This window comes from Nannobrachium achirus, assembly GCF_963921795.1.
Source record: "Nannobrachium achirus genome assembly, chromosome: 8".
Lineage (NCBI taxonomy): Eukaryota > Metazoa > Chordata > Actinopteri > Myctophiformes > Myctophidae > Nannobrachium > Nannobrachium achirus.
Window position 1 is genome coordinate 16,331,883 of NC_137817.1, and position 18,781 is coordinate 16,350,663.

The window sequence follows — 18,781 nt, forward strand, 5'->3', positions numbered from 1 at the left end:
TTTTTTTTCCTGTATGCCTAGTAAAGTTAATGGGACACCACCTTTAACAGCTAATAACACCAATTTAGCTGTGGCTCAGAAAGGGTTATCATACCAAAATATCTACAGATATAGAGCTTTTAAAAATGCATAGGGATGCATTTAACCGTTACGGTTAACCGTTACCGTTTAACCGATAAGAAATTGGTTACCGGTAAGCACTAACGGTTAATGGTGACCGATAAAAAAAGAAAAAAAAGGAAAGCTACCCAAGTGTCACACCAAAAGCCCCGTACGGCAATATCTATGCAACATCAAGTCATCAACCATGCATGATGCAACTATACGCGCTGCGGACACACTTTTCTGGACACCAATTTCTGTGTAACATCCATGCATGCGACGATTTGGAACAAGGCACGCTGACTTGTTCATCAGGAAACAAATGCTCCGATTGGATTTTCCAAAACAGACCGTCACATTGAATCCCATTTAAGAAGAGCTTAAAACACAACTTTCTAATGTTACATGACATGTGGAACGCTAAAGTCGTTTTGTTTACAGAGTAGGCTATGCGAAAATAACACAAATCTCAGAGTCGCAAACTCGCAATGATCGCTGCATCAGCACATACAAAACACGGGTGAGAGAGAAGAACATGAATGAAATGGACATCAAAAGTCATACGAGTGGAAGTTATTGCTCTACACAACAAACAGAGGAGAGGGGGAAGTGCGAACTGCGAAGTAAAGTGCAAGCGTCTCCGTCTCGCTGCTGCTGTTTCCAGGGACGTGCAGAGAATGTTAGAGAGGCATGGGATGACATTTCTTAAGGGGCCTTTTGGTGGACAATTATCTTGAATGCAGCCTTCAGTTATGGCATGGAAAGGGGAAATTTGCATTTCTTTTACCATAGTAAAATAAATGCATTCATGGTCTGAAGAGGGCACTTTTTACGGACGGATAAAAGGGCAGGGGCTCAAGCCCCCTTTGTCTATGTGTGCACGACTGCACGTGCCTGGCGACAGCCGCATCACGTTAGAATGATTATTTCAATCCCACCGTTTCTTTGCAAAAACAAATTTCTTTTAGAAAACATTTGTATTCTTGTTTCTCCTAGTTTTATTGTTTTTAATGTGTAAATATGGCACTTTATTATGGGGAAAAACGGGTGTATTTTCCTTTTTTAAATCGCTAAAATAGTGCATTTTTGAACACATCTCCTTAACGGTTAATGGTTAATTAACCGATAAGGCCATACGGTTATCGGTTAAGAAAAAATCTCCATTTGGCCATCCCTTTGCCACCTTTCCGAGAGCGACATCTAGTATGGCCCATGTACTATGCCTGTTTAAAGTTTACATTTTCAAACGATTGCTATAAGGAGTAAGATTGGTTTCAGTGATATTGGGAATGACCCTCTACCGTTACTGCAAAGTTTCAAAACAATGTGACTCTGCATTTGTTTGTTAGAGGCAGAATAATACTTTTCATGAAACCAATTTTCATTGGGCCTTGGAGGCTTCATTTTTTCCACATAATTTTTTTTCCAACTGGGTTCGTAGATATTGGTCCAAAGTCTGTTTTTCAATTAAAATTGGCGGGCAATCTAAGGGTCAGAGGTCATAAGTCACACAGACAAAGTTGTTCACCATGAGGAGACGCGTATGTGTTTCACGGATGAGGTTAAACAGGGCTTTATTAAGGCCTATCCATAGTCTTGCCGAAACTGAACTTTTCGTCGGAAAGGTCCGCTTCGACTACAAAATGACGTCACTCGTGACTTCTGAAAAGCTTTACACCGATTTAGAGGAAGTCTGCACGTCGCAACTCTCTGAAGGAAAGTTCGGTTATGGAGAGACTATCTATGGAAAGGCGTTTAGAGTTGTTCAAAGTTAGCATTTTTCAATTGAGTGCTGAGATTTCCCATATATTTTGACCCTTTACCATCCTGCCGAATTTCATAAAAAGCTACGGTTAGGGGACCCTGTGGTTCATGGTTTTCATTTTTAGTTATTGTTGTACTGAATCATAAAACATGTAATAAAATACCTTGAAACTTGACTTGATGTAGACTATGGTGGGATAGCATCGCTGAGGAGAGCTACTGTAGAACAGCACAGAGCAATCCAAGACTGACAACCTAAGAGTTGTAAAGGGGTGTCAGTTATGTTATGTTTTGTTTTTGTTTAATGGTGGTATTTACTGTAGTTGCAATGGCATCTCTTACAAGACTGTTTCTTCGCTAGATCTTCCTCCTGAGCTGTCGTCTCACTATCATCATAGATTAGACCTGCATTCTCTGGATATTTCAGATTCAACCAACGCTCTTGAGAATCTCACACTCTTCACAGAACATGACATTGGACAGCGGGACGCAGACCTCTTCCGGATTCTCCCATGCCAAACCACCAGCGCTTGCCCAACAGTCTGCCGTCACACAGGCGGATGTGTGCATGCGCCGATGTGCCCCAGGATACTGGCGACAAGCGGCGACGCTGTCTGTCTGTCTGTGCCGTGCCACATTTGATTGTTGACAGTCAAACAACCAAACCACTTCCACCACCCATCTGTGTGTGTCTCTCTCTCTGTCTGTCTCTGTTGCCATATTGGGCAAGTGAAACAAATAACCACACCTGCAACTGTGTGTGTGTGTGTGTGTGTGTGTGTGTGTGTGTGTGTGTGTGTGTGTGTGTGTGTGTGTGTGTGTGTGTGTGTGTGTGTGTCTCTGTGTGCATAGGTTGTCAGTTTAACTCCTGCTTCTTAACGTGCCGTATTAAGAAGCTCTGTTGTTGCTTCTCGCCCTTAGGGTGAGGTCGCTTCTCGCCCTTAGGGTGTCTTAGGCCGTCCACACCACACACATTTCTCGTCACATGGTTTGAAGAAGCAAGCTTGCATTTTGGTTGCACTAAGCATGCATCCAGCAACAAAGGACTTGCTTAGTGCAAGCACAGAGCAAGTTGTAGGCGAGCAGCTGGGGGCAGACAAGGTGCACCGGAGGAACCTTGATGAGACAGAAGGGCAGGGTTCAACTGCCAACCTTCTAGCAGCGAAACATTCAACCACCTCAAGGTGGTGCTAGAGCACTTTTATCATTTCCATTATTGCAAACAAGTGCCTTGTTATGAGCCTATAAAGGGATATGATAATTAAATAATAATTAGCACTCTTTATTTGACTTGTAAATAATGCTTTAAATCCTCGTGCCACAGCCATAAAGTATATTGCATCATAAATGCCGTTACAAACAAACACAGACACAAAGCAAATTCATCTCTGAATTCTATGTGCGTCACCGTCAGAAGAACGTCGGTACTTGTACGCCTTGTGGAAAATGTAGTGTTTATTTAGTAGACTGCGTGAGACCTAAATCGTGGTGACGCCTCTAGCGAACTACATTACCCACAAACACCAGTTAGTGGACGGACGGACGCTTGGACGGACGGATGGACGGACGCTTGGACGGACGGACGCTCGGACGGACGGACGGACGCTCGGACGGACGGACGGACGCTCGGACGGACGGACGGACGCTCGGACGGACGGACGGACGGACGGACGGACGGACGGACGGACGGACGGACGGACGGACGGACGGACGGACGGAGACTGCCCCATAGGTCGAACTCCCATTGGGTCGAAAAGCGTCGTCAGGTTAAGGAGGTTAGGGTTAGGGTGAGGGTTAGGGTTAGGGTTAGGGTGAGGGTGAGGGTTAGGGTGAGGCTTAGGGTTAGGGTGAGGGTGAGGTTTTAGTGGTCGATCCAAAGGGTGTTTGACCTAATGACAGGACCGTCTGTCCGTCCGTCCGTCCGTCAGCCGAGTGAGCGAGCATCCGTCCGTCCGTCCGTCCGTCCGTCGAGTGAGCGAGCGTCCGTCCGTCCAACCGAGATATCGTCCGTCCATCCTCACACATCAGCTCCCGCTCACACTCACAGCCCGTCCTCACACATCAGCTCCCGCTCACACTCACAGCCCGTCCTCACACATCAGCTTCCGCTCAGTCCCCGTCCGTGTCCGCTTGCTCCCTCCGGACACGGACTGTCCAATCAGCGGCTGTCTCTCGTCACATGGTTTGAAGAAGCAAGGTTGCATCTTGGTTGCACTAAGCATGCATCCAGCAACAAAGGACTTGCTTAGTGCAAGCACAGAGCAAGTTGTAGGCGAGCAGCTGGGGGCAGACAAGGTGCACCGGAGGAACCTTGATGAGACAGAAGGGCAGGGTTCAACTGCCAACCTTCTAGCAGCGAAACATTCAACCACCTCAAGGTGGTGCTAGAGCACTTTTATCATTTCCATTATTGCAAACAAGTGCCTTGTTATGAGCTTATAAAGGGATAATGATAATTAAATAATAATTAGCACTCTTTATTTGACTTGTAAATAATGCTTTAAATCCTCGTGCCACAGCCATAAAGTATATTGCATCATAAATGCCGATACAAAAACAAACAAACACAGACACAAAGCAAACTCATCTCTGAATTCTATGTGCGTCACCGTCAGAAGAACGTCGGTACTTGTACGCCTTGTGGGAAATGTAGTGTTTATTTAGTGGACTGCGTGAGACCTAAATCGTGGTGACGCCTCTATCGAACTACATTACCCACAAACACCAGTTAGTGGACGGACGGACGCTCGGACGGACGGACGGACGCTTGGACGCTTGGACGGACGGACGGACGCTCGGACGGACGCTCGGACGGACGGACGGACGGACGGACGGAGACTGCCCCATAGGTCGAACTCCTCACGTTGTGAGCTTGTAGATCCATTTTGTGGATGGATCCACCAAAAATGGATGGATCCACCAAAAAGCAGCAGGTACTCTGCCTTCACCCGAAACTCCAAAAGAACTACATGGCCAAAATCCATATCCGCTTCCTCCTCTAGCGGAACTGCCCACTTCCCGCAAAGTATTGTAGGAAATTTATTCTTTTTTGGAAGAGTCTTTGATCCAACTTTAAAAGAGCACGCATCATGCAAAGAGCAAATGTTCTTAATATGTGATCGCGGCCTTACTGGTACTTAGGCTGGGTGGCTCTGGAAATATTTAGCCCACATACAGTAGCCTGTAGGCCTAGGTATTTGATTGATTGATTGAAGAATTTATTAGAAGTTTGCAATAGAAAAAAGTACAGTTTCATGACAGTACAAATCACTGGTACAAGGTCAACTAAAAGATCCTAGAAAGCCGAGGCTTATTTCCACAGGAACCACACTTTAAGTAGGCCTATCTCATATAACATTGAAAGACAGACGTAGGCCTGCTTCTAATCTGGAGAACACATCAGCCAGAGATTTCTATTTACTTATTTCCGTTTATTTATTAATGTTTATTCACTTGTGTGTTTTATGCATTAAACTATAAGAATAAGTAGGCTACTGCAACTGTTCAACTTCTGTTTGAATAAACCTTCTAGCAGCGAAACATTCAACCACCTCAAGGTGGTGCTAGAGCACTTTTATCATTTCCATTATTGCAAACAAGTGCCTTGTTATGAGCGTATAAAGGGATATGATAATTAAATAATAATTAGCACTCTTTATTTGACTTGAAAATAATGCTTTAAATCCTCGTGCCACAGCCATAAAGTATATTGCATCATAAATGCCGATACAAAAACAAACACAGACACAAAGCAAACTCATCTCTGAATTCTATGTGCGTCACCGTCAGAAGAACGTCGGTACTTGTACGCCTTGTGGGAAATGTAGTGTTTATTTAGTGGACGGCGTGAGACCTAAATCGTGGTGACGCCTCTATCGAACTACATTACCCACAAACACCAGTTAGCAAGACAATGTTGACGTGTAGCCCGTTGATTTCCTGAGAATCTGAGAATCTAACCAACCAACCTGACGTGCCATCGTTCATCATCATTCCGAGCTGCCTCTGTGTTCCTGTTACACGCTTATTGTATTAGGCCGAACGTTTACGACAGTGTCCGATCATGTCTGGAGAAGTGTCAATGATTGGTAAGTAAGAGGACAGATGCAGTTGATATTACATTAACTAAGCTAATGGCTAACGCTAAATGGTACAATCATAGAGGTAGGTTTACACTTTGGTTTGATCATCACAGGTCGTGTATGTATTGGGCATGGTCCTGACAGATGTCACAAGTCATGTCCGCCTTTTCCTTTACAACTATCAAGCTTTGTTTCTTGCATATACGTATTTAAATAATAGATCCTACTAGTAAGACGCCTCAGGGCGACATGTCTTGGCCATCTAGCCAGTGATGTATATCGGGCCAGTAACCCATATATGGATATCCATGTACTGTATGGAGAGAAATATGCTGAGTTATTCGTTGTGTGAAAGTCCTATGACATCTGACATCATACATACAATCCCTTTTATGCCCATACATGGAGATCCCTGTCTGTAGAACCAGCCACACAGATATGGGCTCTCTTGGCCATAGGGATTCTGTTAGTGTGGTATGTGGCCGATGTGGCCTCCATATATGGGCATTCCCATATGAAGTCCTGTTAGATATGTGCTTAATATTGATGACATCAGGGATCTCCATGTATGGGCATAAAAGGGATTCTGTTAGTGTGACATCATAGTGAAGCCAGAGCGTGATGTCAGAGCGGCAAACCTTTTCTGTTAGTGGTTCCCCTGACATCACAGTGATGTCACAGACAGTGATGTGTCAGGGGAACCACAATGTCAGGCGTTATAGACAGAGATACGGACAAGCTGTGACGTTCACATACTAAACTGCGACCTACAGTCGCAACAATTATACGCACATAGAACATGGATGGATGGAACACCGTTTCTTTTTTCATAGTACTGTGTTCTATCCGTCTGTCATTCAATGTTATGAGATACATAAAGGGTTCTCGTGTAAATAAGCTTACCGAAAAGCTTACTAGGATAGATCTCCATTTAGTTGACCTTGTACCAGAGAACTGTACCGTCAGAAACTGTACCTTTTCCTATGCAACCTTCTAATAAAGTCTTCAATCAATCAATCAAAGATATCCAATTACTTAGCCTTTCCCCTCTTTCTTGCCACGCGCCACAGGTTCGGTCATCCTGGCTCTGTTCCTGGCTGGATATCTGGGCCAGCAGTACTTGCCTCCTCCGACACCCAAAGTGATAGGCCTGGATCTGGGCACTACTTTCTGTTCTGTCGGCGTGTTCCATCCGGGAACCGGGGAGGTGGAGGTGATAGGAGACGAAGAGGGCAGGAAGAGCATCCCCAGCACCGTTTCCTTCACCGCCAGCGAGGTGCTGGCCGGTCACGAAGCCCAGGACCTCGCAGACAGCAACCATCAAAACACCATCTATGATGCCAAGAGGTTCATAGGGAAGATATTTGAACCCAGGGTTCTCGAGGAGGAGAGTGTCCGGTACCCATTCAAGGTACGTCCTCTCGGATATACTAGTGCTGACAAGATTTACATAAATAAACCAATGCATATGTCTGTCTACTTATGACAGTCACTTAAACCTGTAACCAATAATATCACATATACCCTAACCCACCCAGCCTTAATTTCCCCTGGATGAGGTGATAAAAGGATCAATAGGGTGATAAGCATTATTGGTCAGTTGTCATATCTTTGCAGCAGTTAGTTCATTGGTTCAGCTAAAGTTCCATTACATCAAGATCTGTCCCTGGCACTGATCTTGCTAGTTAATGAATGTATTAAGCAAACATCGCTGAAACCGATACACAGATTGTGAAGTTGCCCGAGCGGCCCAGGCTCCAAGAACAGTCAGCGATGCCATTTTGGGCGTTTTATTTCGCCCAACTCCTCCAAAAATCATCCATCACCAATATTAAAATTGCTTTGGCCAATACAAAAATAATAGACGTTGAGACTGAGAAATACGATAATGAAAAATAAACAATTAGGGACACCAACAAAACCAACAGGCTAAGAGTTCTCTTCGTGTTATACCTTGATCGCTGCAAGGCCCCGTAACTCTCCCTCAGTTACAGTATATGTTACTTGTGTATGTGCCACATCCAACTGACTAGCCTGTGCCTGCAGCCTCCCTTTTATTCTCTTATCCTCTTTGTCTTCTCTTTCTCTAATCGTATCTCTCTCTACCTTCGGTTTTCCTTTCTCTCTCAGGTGATAAACAACAATGGCAGTGCTGAGTTTGTGATCTCCACCAACAGTACCTTCACAGTGAGCCCAGAGTTCATTGGCTCCAGGCTGCTGTTGAGAATGAAGAAAATGGCAGAGAGACAGCTGGGTGTACCCATCCAGAGGGCAGTTATCTCGGTCCCGGCAGAGTTTGATGAGCGACAAAGGAACTACACTATCAGGGCTGCCAATCTCGCTGGTCAGTAATTCCATGTTAATAATGGAGATTGTTGATAATGATTAAGTGACACTGAACATAAATCACGATTCTGGGTTATTTTCAATGAATTGTGAAGACCTAGGCCCCGGAGGGCCTATGTATTAAGAAATTATCTTAATTATTAAGAAATAATTGCAAATGTATCAAGTTGGTGATGGTGAATTTATCAAATTAATTAATGTATGACTAAGGATGTATTGTAATCTCCACTCGTAGGAAGCATACATTTTTTATTGTTTGCATACTAATACTAATGTTTTGCTTTGATAATTGTTTTTCACCCACCACCAGGCTTGGAGATCCTGCGTGTTATCAATGAGCCCACTGCAGCTGCAATGGCCTATGGCCTCCACAAAGTGGATGTGTTCAATGTGCTGGTGGTAGACCTGGGAGGAGGAACTACGGACGTATCTCTGCTCAACAAACAGGGAGGCATGTTCCTCACCAGGGCCATGGCAGGTGGGTCTTCTCACTTTTCAAGGAGTTTATGGGGTAAACAAATTGTAGGATTACCTCACCTGTTATAAATGGACCTTACTTTTCATGGCTTAGTTTGATCAAGGCTCACAAATCCTTCCCATTCTTTGCTGAGGTTATTAGCATTCTGGTTGAAATTCGGTTTATTCATGATATAACAGGATAGCTTGTAAATTCGGTTTTGAGTATAATTTCTAAGTTTGACCATTATATAAGATAACTGACTAATCACACCTTGATTGGCTTGTGTCTGTCCTAGGTAACAACAAGTTAGGTGGTCAAGACTTCAGTCAAAGGTTACTTCAGTACGCCATGGAGCGAGTTCGACAAGAATTTGGTGTTGTGCCCGTTCTCAAAGAGGATATCCATCGCCTCCGGAAGACCATGGAAGCAGCTAAACTCAACCTTACCCTTAAAACAAGTGTCAACATTCGGGTGCCTCTACATTTGTATCCCACCGAGAGCAGTGGAGCACCCCAAGGCTCTGTTCCGGAGACAACAGTCTTTCAAACGGAAATTACTCGCGACCTGTTCGAGGAGCTCAATAAAGACCTTTTCCAGAAGATTCTGGCCCCTATTGAAACCGTTTTAATGGAGGGCCGCTTGGGGAAGGAGGAGGTGGATGAAATCGTTCTGGTCGGTGGGTCAACAAGGATACCGCGGATCAGGAGGCTCATCAGTGAGTACTTTGGGAAGGAGCCCAACACGTCCGTGGACCCAGACATGGCTGTGGTTACAGGGGTGGCCATCCAGGCTGGCATTATGGGAGGTTCCTGGCCTTTACAAGTCAGTGCCATAGAAATCCCCAATAGGCACCTGCGCAAAACAAACTTGAATTGATATCTATCGGAGCGATAGATACCATAGACTTGACATAAATCTCACTGACTTGACTGCATCTTGCTTCTATAACATGTGCTTATTTTAAGGTTAATAAAACGTGCAACTTGAGCAAGATGCATATTTTTTAACACACTGGAGTCAATTGACTCCAGACATCCACTGGAGACAGGCTTGGCATACGGTTTTGCTAACTGTCAAATCTAATCTCTTCAATTTAGTCATTGACTAAAGTCAGAAGCGAATCAAGCGATACAAAAAAATAACATTATTTCTGTTGTGTCCCAATGGAGAGTAATGTTTTCATTTTTTGACCAATAATGGTTTGAATTGTGCAAGATAATATCCAAAAGTGGGTAGTGTGCCCAATTTTGGTTTAAATTTTGTGAGGTGACAGATTAATTGTTGTAGCATATAAATTCAGCATAAACATGTAATAATGGATCAGTATGAAGAAGAGAAGCCACACTAAAAGAAAATATCTAATGCCATCACACGATACGATGACAACTGAATGATGGCGGTCTTGCTGTGGTTGGTAATGTCAAATTTGCAATGGTGTTCAATTCAGGGAACAACCGTTATTATCTTATTGTAAGGACTGTGACCCGCTTGTACATGTTCTGCTATTTATTTATTTATTTCCAAGAATTGTGTGTCTGTGTATGTATGTGCCTTACTGAATGTCTGTATTCTATTTGTTAACATCTTTCTACCAGAGGTTGACAGACACACAATGTGCTTGTGCCTTTTCAGACTGCTGCTATATTGTTTTTAAGTATAGTCTACTATAGTGAACTGTGGGTGGCAAGAAGTGTTTCCAACACTGGCCTGTAGAAGCTTTGATTATGTATGTATGTACGGTAGTGCTATGTTTGCTTCCCAGGTACACCTCAGAATAGGTGATGTTAGTTTCATTGTGAGCTATTCGGATGAAAGAGGGTCTTCTTAGCCAATGAATTGAGCAGGAAAAATTAAAACACCGGAAGAGCAATATTCAATATTGCAATGACATTTTACAAATTTACAGGAAGTTAACCATTAACATCTAGTTCCTCTGCTCAGAATCAAGATAAGACATGCTGTAGCGATGCCTTCAGTACATGTACAGTAGCAATTCCGATATTTAAAACAAATTAAGGCATAGGAGTTTTTAACTATTGTTAAACTTTACAAAGAAACTCATCCCACTTTAAACAGCACATTGCTTACTGTACCTCATCAGTATCTAAATTAGTTTGTGCTAAGATCTCAGTTTAGATTGTGGACTGCAGCTGGCCTGTCGTAAGAAATAAGAGACACCTATAGATTTGCACTTTGAAGACGTAAAGTAACATTCTTGTGCAATAACGCATGTTTATTTTTCCATTACTTAAGTATTTCCATTTGCAGGTGTGTAGTGTAAAGTTCTCAGTGTAAAGTTGACTCAAATGGACCTGGAAAATGAGGTGTTATAGTTACATACTGTTGAATAAACACAGTAAGTGTTTTAATGTGTGCTTTTGATAAGTTGGCCAAACCTAATACCGTGCCAAAAAAGGACCAAAGAATTTACTTGCCTGTTACCTGGTGGTGAATGTTGTAGAGAAAATAGTCACATCAAGGTCCTTTGGCAGGTGGTATTACGTGTGCCTGGAATTTAACAATTTCAGGTAACTGGTGACGTTCTTCCTTTCCTGTTCATGTTGACATCAAGAGGACAATGTATAAATCATACATTTACAAAATGTTCCAAACTGCTATACATTCGCCTTTGTTAGCTACTATTCAGAAGTATTTTTCTTAATTTTCGATTTTGTATGTCTTTTTGTTAGTTTGTTGTGTATATTTCAAGTTCAGACCCAACCACACATTGAAGTAAATGTTAGGCTATGCTGTGTGCCTTGAATACTGAGGTAATCTCACATTAAGGTCTTTGTCTTAAGCTGCAGCCCATGTTAAATTAGGATCTATTTTTATAGTGCAAATTTCACTTACTGTCAGTGTCAACAAACCAGGAAGTTGAACATGACTTGCTTTCAAGATATTAAAATGTAATTCCTCATTCCATTTGTGTTTGCATAGTATGATACTGTACATATGTTCTGACGATAAATCAATTTTATCGATCGTCAATGTCAAGTCTTTACTCTAGATCTAAGGTTTTCTGTAGGTGCCCTCCTATTGAGCTCATAACATAAGTACACAATGACTGTGGATTCACTGTTACACATTGTACCAAGTGCATGAGCAAAGCACTCTCCAGAAGACAGGTTGATTTGCTTGCGTGTTAATCAAATGTGGCTGTAGGAGTTTTTTCCCCCGTTTTTTAATTAAACGCCAATGTAGGACAAGTGGTCAATAGGGAAGACTTCTTAACACACACCCCTAAGAGTGCTTCAATAGTTAATAACGGAGTATAACATTCAGACTCAAGTCAAACACAAAACATCAGATGTATCAGACGGATCTTTAATGTTTCATTCTGAGGCACAATAATACCTAAATAAAGAATATGAACACAAAAGGCAATCCATTCCATGACCCTGTGCAGCCCGTTGTAGTACATGTAGCTTCCCTTCAACAGCTTATCGCCTTATTTTCACATTAAAAGCTTCCCAGCATCATCAATCTATTAGCATTCATTTACATTTGTCAATCAACAAGACGCATTTTGTCTCTCAACACAATACTAAAAGTTCAGTAATAATTCAGAAGTTGTAAAGCAAGGTACTGAAATAACTCGACTTCTGTAATGTCAAGACTATTGCTATATTATTATTATGCATCGTGGTCACATTATTCAAATGTAGTTCATAGCTGGCTCTCAATATTCTTGCACATTATATTACCTTTTATGTACAGTAACACACAACTTAAAATAACCCTATCAGGGTATTCACAATACACTGTACACATCCTTTAAAAAAAAAAGAAAAGAACCAAAGGTCATACATTTTCATGGTAGTTTGAGGTTGCCCCCGGAGCACAGCTCACAATCACTCGATATGATCACTTAAGTTACATGCAGAGATCCAAAAGAATAGGAGGGAACATAATTTATTTAATGTATATTAAAAAATAATTATCTTACATCTTGGAAATGTTTCACTCAGAAGAAGGCAGAGCCTCTGTAAACAGCTTGTTTGTATGTTTTTTTTTTCTTTTTCACATTTAAATATAAATATTAAAGTAGTATTAACCACAGCACACTGGAGTGCCAGAGGAAGGCAGGAGCAATATCAGGTACGTGTCCATGCCAAAACCCTAGTAATTATCTTTTTAATTACAGTTTCCATCTACTGATAAGAGAGTCAACAACAGTGCTTGAAAATAAAGTGACCGCTTTTAGAAAACAAGCTTGAAAAAAAAGCAACGCAAGCAGAATGAGGCTTTTAGCAGGTAAATCCTGAACATTTAGATAAGGGAAAGGAGACCACAGATTTGGCTAATCATTTTCATGAATAAAAAGTGCTTGTAGTCCCATATTTTATCAATGTGTGTGTGTGTGTGTGTGTGTGTGTGTGTGTGTGTATCAAGCAAAAAGGTATTTACAGAATATACAAAAAAGCAACTGGGCGGTAACAATACAGCAGGCTCTTGTTCATAAGCAGTGGGAGAGAAGATAACACACTTCACACTATATGGATGATAGGTTGACAAAAACAAAAAATAAAGAATCTGAACATAATGCACCCCCTTTTCAACTTTAATCTTTTACATTTTCAGCATGCTGGTCGAGTGTCTTACAGTAGATTCACACAGGGTATACGCTGAGTTGGTCAAAGTCATTGGCTGATGCCTTGGTTGGTGTAGTAGTCATAGCCATTCTCCGTGTACAGCTCCTCGGGGCTGCCCACACCATTGCTCACCTCTGGAGGGCGCCACAGGACAAGAAAGAAAAAGAAAGTCACTGATATGTGGCATGCTCTTTTATCAAGTATGTAATAAGCAACATAACCATGGCACTCTTGGAAAATCATTTATCACTGCATTTCAAACCACACCAGCACACTGTACATGAAATGTCCTGTCACACCTTTTCCTGTAAGACTCTTTCAAGTATATTATGAGTAATGGAAAGAAGAAAAAAAAAAAAACACTGAGACCAAAGACTTTCAAAACACTTAAGATTCACGAATGAATAAACTACATTAGTAGTTCAGGCAGTTACAGTAGATTCTAGATAGAAAGGCATAGAACGTTTGGCCAAAAAACAAAAGAGACACTATGGCCATGGCCTGTAAACTCACCTTTGACCCCCTCAGCACAAAGACTGTCGGGACATAACAGGGTGTTTTATACAGTAACTTCCCTTACACAGGGTCTCCAGTGACGGGCTGAATGGGAGGGAGAGGTGGGATAGGGCAGGAGGGATGGATGGAATGATGGATGGATGGATGGTTGGTTGGTTGGGTGGATGGATAGGTGGATGGATGAATAGATGGAGGGGAGCAGGGCAGGTTGGACCAGAAAAGTGGCGGGTAACGAGGGATGGAATGGGACAACGGAACCAAGGACGAGTCACCCGCTGGAGGAGAATGGAGAGATGGTGGGATGAACAGGAGGCGATGTACGTCACATACACAGGATGGCTCCTACTGGGGGTGACCTTAGTGAGGAGGAGGACGAGGAGGAGGAGGAGGAGGATATTCACAAACACTCAAGACGCATGCTTGGAAAGGGCTGTTTCGCTAGCTGGGCGCTAGCTGGGAGCCGATAGTTTCAAAGTTCAAAAGTCTATCCAACCGGCAGTCTGGGTGCTCGTTGCTGTGGTTCTACAAATACAGGTGAAGAAGAGGAGGGGTGAGAATGACCGAGCCATTCAAGTGCAGGCGCCCAACTGAACGCAAACCAGACCTGTTAGAAATAGCCCTTCCAAATAATTCTCATCATTAAGGTTTAACGTGACTTTGGAATGCCAAAACGGGTGTGGTTTGCTGCATTAGCACAATGCTGCTGTCAATCAGAGTTAGAGGATCACTTTTGAAATAGTGTTACAGTTAAAACGAAGGCTTAGAATTATTGGTAACTGCTATTTCTCCATACACAATGAAACACAAGACCACACAAGATGGCTAATACAAACATAAAGTACATAGGTAATGAGAGGGACACATATCATTGCTGTTGGGGAGAGACCTTGTATCTCTATGTATTTCTTTATTTACCTAAACTCTAGTTTGTCGAATGACATCACAAATGCCTCACAATGCATCACAACGTGATGTTTTGTGAGCTTGTTGAGGTAGATGTATTTGCTATTTGTGAAAATGTCTGGATCTTTCAACTACTTTATATAGTACATGCCCAAAATAGGGACGCCAGGTGTAAAGAGTTCAACTGTGTCTATTTGTTTTTATAAATGTTTAACCAATGAAAGGTATTAACAAGAGCTTGTAACTAAATAATAACTACTTTGAAACTCCACAGGAACACCTTTTTCCATTTTCTTAAAAGTAACAGTTTTGGACATACACAAGGTTTCTGCCGGATAGCAACAATTTAATATCCCTATATTATATACATACTGGAGAGGGACACATATACACTATAGAATCCTCAGTTCTAATTTAACTCCCAGAGTTGAATTAAAACTATGGATTTCACAGTGTAGGCCCACCTACCCTTCTGTACTGGGGGGTTTCCTTACCGGAAAAGATGAGTTTCTCTTTCATGATATTGACTTCTCGGCTGGACCTCCTGACGGCAGCACTCAGCATGATCTGTTCCGGATTGTAGCTGCGCATGCCACTTGACCTAAACCTGCAGAGATCACACACGCAAAGGTCAGAGGTCCCCCCAGACACACCCGGTACACCAGGAAGTACTGCTGCCTCTGCTCTCATTGGCCTGTACGGCTATCATATGGTCCTATACCTACGATGTATTGTTAAAAGGATGGTCTCACTAACTATTAAGCCGCTCGCCATTTCTTAATTGACAGCATTGAATGTTTGGATGTAAAATTTAACTTTTTTACTTTAAACTAATTATCACAGTACAACAATCAGAAATTGTGGAAATCAGAAATTGCAGTAGCCTACATGAAGTACTCAAAAGTACTTCTTCATGCCATACAACTGTGAAGGCATCCTAATCAATAAATTACTGTTCATAATAAGCCCAACAGATCGCTGCCTGACTTCTTGAAATATTTCTTCCTGTAGGGCTTCCCAACAGTATAGTGACAGGTACTTCTTGCCAGTAAGCAGCATTGTTGCCTCAATAAAAAAACATCATTGATTTCAATTACATTAACTGAGACGCGTTAGTCAGACTGTGCCATGACTAATGCAGAGAGGCACTGAGAAATGCTGCAAACTGCAAAAAAACAAAACAAAAAAAACAGGGCTTTAGGCCAAATCAATAATTGCCACTCTTGGCGCACTTCCCCTGTTGGAGGCATTTCCACAAATCATTTGAGAGTTTTGGTTGTTTGTTAAATTAAATGGACAATTAATCACATCCTTAAAATGGCTCAATGGCTGAGCCACGGTCATTGTTTGTGCTGTGTGGGTGGAAAGCAATTGATTTCAGCCAACTGGAATAGAGAGACTTGGCTGTATCATGACAGTATGCTTGATAGTGCTCATACTATGCCCTCTAGGGGGCAAAGGGAGAAGTGGCAGCAGTGCATTACAATGATACAGGTGGTATGAAAAGGGGATGGATGACAGACAGACTGAAAGATGATTGCATTAGGCAGGTGGTCAAAGGAAATATAATATATGGTCAAAGTGATAGAGATTACTATACAAAAGTGAGAAAAGAGAGTGTGACAACGAGAACGACAACTAGAGACAGAACGAGTGAGAGAAGGAGTGAGAGAGAGAAAAACCAGAGTGAACAAGAATGAAAAGAGAACCAAGGACAGGGAGAGAGTGAAGAAGAACATCAGAGTTGAAAGATATTCAACAACAGAGTGCAAAAGAGATGACCAGAGTAAAGTCAAAGAAAAGGCAAAGCAATGGAGAATGGCTGAAAGGAGAGAAGACAGTGGGTCAGTGGAGAACGACCCAGTTACCTGATCATGTGAAAGCTGAGAGAAGATGCCAGAATGCAGCAGAGGAGGAGAAGAGCATGCACATCAGGCAGAGGAGAGAGGGACGACGAAAGAGACGGGAAACATAAACAATCAAAAATAGGAGGAGGAGGAAAAAAGGACAAAAAGAAGGTGGGAGACAACAAGAGAGGTCAGTTGAGAAGCCGGCAGCAGCAGTTTGACTAAGAAAGAGCAAAAACCCACAACCCTCTGCTGAGAAGGGTCCGTTACTGGCCTCTCTCCGTCCCAGAGATGTCTGTCTCTTTAGCAGCAGTGATAGACAACTGGATTGTGTTATCCTTTTAGCATAACCTTTGGCTGTACTACCTGTACTGTTAACAAACTTGTTAATGAAGTATTGAATCAATTAAACCTGACAAAGACAAATACACATCGGAGGTGTGTGCAGGAGATGTTAACACTTATGTTGCTATGATTTTTTCTCTTCAATGTCCCGCGATGCCATGGTCTCCATAGACTTCCATGTAATTTATAGTGCACGGATCGTGCACGCCCATGCCTAGATGATGCACCACGTGTGTGCCCACTGTTCACAGCTTTCAAACAAAAAAATTCGCTTGGAAATCCGTTCAGGCATTCATGATTTATCAGCCATTATGTTTTCTTCAGATGTAAACAAACATGGCTGCCATGTTTGAAAGAATGGGTTGGTATGGGGGTTAAACATGCAATTTCGCGATCGCGATCATGCCTAACACATTTCTGGAGGTCCAAAAAACATTTTTGAAAAAAAAAATGTTTTTCTTCAAAAACGGCCCAAACTCGGGAAACTCGGGGTTGGCACAGCGGTGGTACCAATACAAACTCGGGAAACTCGGGGTTGGCACCATATGTGTTAATACATCGACTCATATCCAATTGCGACCTTTGCCCTATTAGGCATCTGGTAATAATTACGTAGATATTTGCATGCAGGGCTAGCTTGGGGGGGACCAGGAGACAAGAAAACAGCAACTTGATAGCTTAATGAAATAACAACAGTACCCGGCCGTGACAATATAACAGTGTGTTCTTTCCAGTCGTTCAGTGAGTTGAGAGGAGTCATTAGAAATACAATCATTCCTGGCTTCTCTACGCAGAGTCATGTGTTAAATGTGCCATTTGGACATACATGGAACTGAGTACATGAGGGGGTAATCAAGGCTGTACTATATACAGGAGTGTAATCAAAGTAACAGCAAGTCATAGTGTGAAGGGAACAGGGTTATAATGGAAATGAGGCTTTACAAAAAAAGGTTAAGTAACTTAAACTGGTATTGTGTGTTTACAAAACAAACTAAAATCATAGAGAAAATGTCCTTAGTTTTAGTCTTTGTCATCCAATATGTTTCGTAAAAAATTACGATCTACAATCTCACAACACATCACATCGCGATGCGTGTTGGTTGCTTTTAATCAGCTATTTTCTATGCTTTTTGAATCTTGACTTGCTCCTGACTCCCCCGAATTATTATCAGAAATGTAAAAAAAAAAAAAAAAAGTAATGAATGAATGAAAAAGTCATAACTGTCAAATGCAAAAAAATCTAGCTTCTGGTTTCTTTCAATTTCAATACTGCGTAGATACATAATGGGTGCTCCATCTCGCTGCTTACTGCGAGTGTGAGAAGGGAAAACAATGTCAGCTACACAAGAGCATGATTTAATAAACATGAGTCGGGGGCTGAGAAAAGCAAAATAGTTTAAAAGGAGGAAAAAGAGAGAATGTCTGCATAATTTTGTAAACAATTGAGAATACTGTACTTCCAAAAGAAGCAATTCAAAAACATTGTTTTTTTTTTTTTTGTTAGATTTTTTCAAACTAATTGAAAGAACACGTCTCTAACCACGAGGTCCTATGCCAGTAACAGTGGCATCAAGCAAGGGAAACCTTTCTAATTTAAAAGCATGTGAGCACCTCCATAAATTTAAATGGAATTTACTGAGCTGAATTACAAGGATTGTATTGCCAAGTTTGCAGCCAAGAAGGCAAGCAGAAGTGACTTTCCCTCAATCCATTATTGCAGTAGAACTAGAATAGCTACTGTATGTGCGTGTGACTGTGATTCATGCGTGTGCATGAATGTGCAGGGCCTCCCACGTCAGGTTTGCACAGGGCCACACTCAC

The 18,781-nt window shown here is 42.1% G+C and overlaps 2 protein-coding genes across 6 annotated transcripts in view; one reads left to right on the forward strand and one right to left on the reverse strand.

Annotated features, from left to right (window-relative positions):
- The first annotated feature begins 5,823 nt into the window (after positions 1-5,823).
- hspa13 (heat shock protein 70 family, member 13) lies at positions 5,824-11,621 on the forward strand. The gene is made up of 5 exons (XM_080731396.1): positions 5,824-5,954; positions 7,019-7,359; positions 8,079-8,292; positions 8,605-8,772; positions 9,050-11,621. The coding sequence occupies exons 1-5, from the start codon at positions 5,930-5,932 to the stop codon at positions 9,628-9,630; spliced, it is 1,329 nt and encodes a 442-aa protein (XP_080587522.1). The 5' UTR covers positions 5,824-5,929; the 3' UTR covers positions 9,631-11,621.
- A 522-nt stretch (positions 11,622-12,143) lies between these two features.
- gdpd5b (glycerophosphodiester phosphodiesterase domain containing 5b) overlaps positions 12,144-18,781 on the reverse strand; it is a 117,883-nt gene continuing 111,245 nt past the window's right edge. For 3 of the 5 annotated variants that reach the window (XM_080731270.1, XM_080731269.1, XM_080731272.1), the window contains exons 15-16: positions 15,263-15,375; positions 12,144-13,483 (exon numbers count right to left, since the gene is read on the reverse strand). In XM_080731270.1, coding sequence (XP_080587396.1) covers positions 13,398-13,483; positions 15,263-15,375 — 199 coding nt within the window. In that variant the 3' untranslated portion in view covers positions 12,144-13,397. Of the gene's footprint in view, positions 13,484-13,604; positions 15,376-18,781 lie in introns of those variants that run through there. The other 2 variants (XR_013962243.1, XM_080731271.1) reach the window with 2 other exon arrangements.

Bases quoted from the DNA above. Each gene is read 5' to 3' on its own strand.
- hspa13 (XM_080731396.1), top strand. From the start codon at position 5,930: ATGTCTGGAGAAGTGTCAATGATTG. The intron at 8,293-8,604 runs GTCAGTAATTCC...ACCCACCACCAG, and splicing joins CAGGGCTGCCAATCTCGCTG to GCTTGGAGATCCTGCGTGTT. The intron at 8,773-9,049 runs GTGGGTCTTCTC...TGTCTGTCCTAG, and splicing joins CCTCACCAGGGCCATGGCAG to GTAACAACAAGTTAGGTGGT.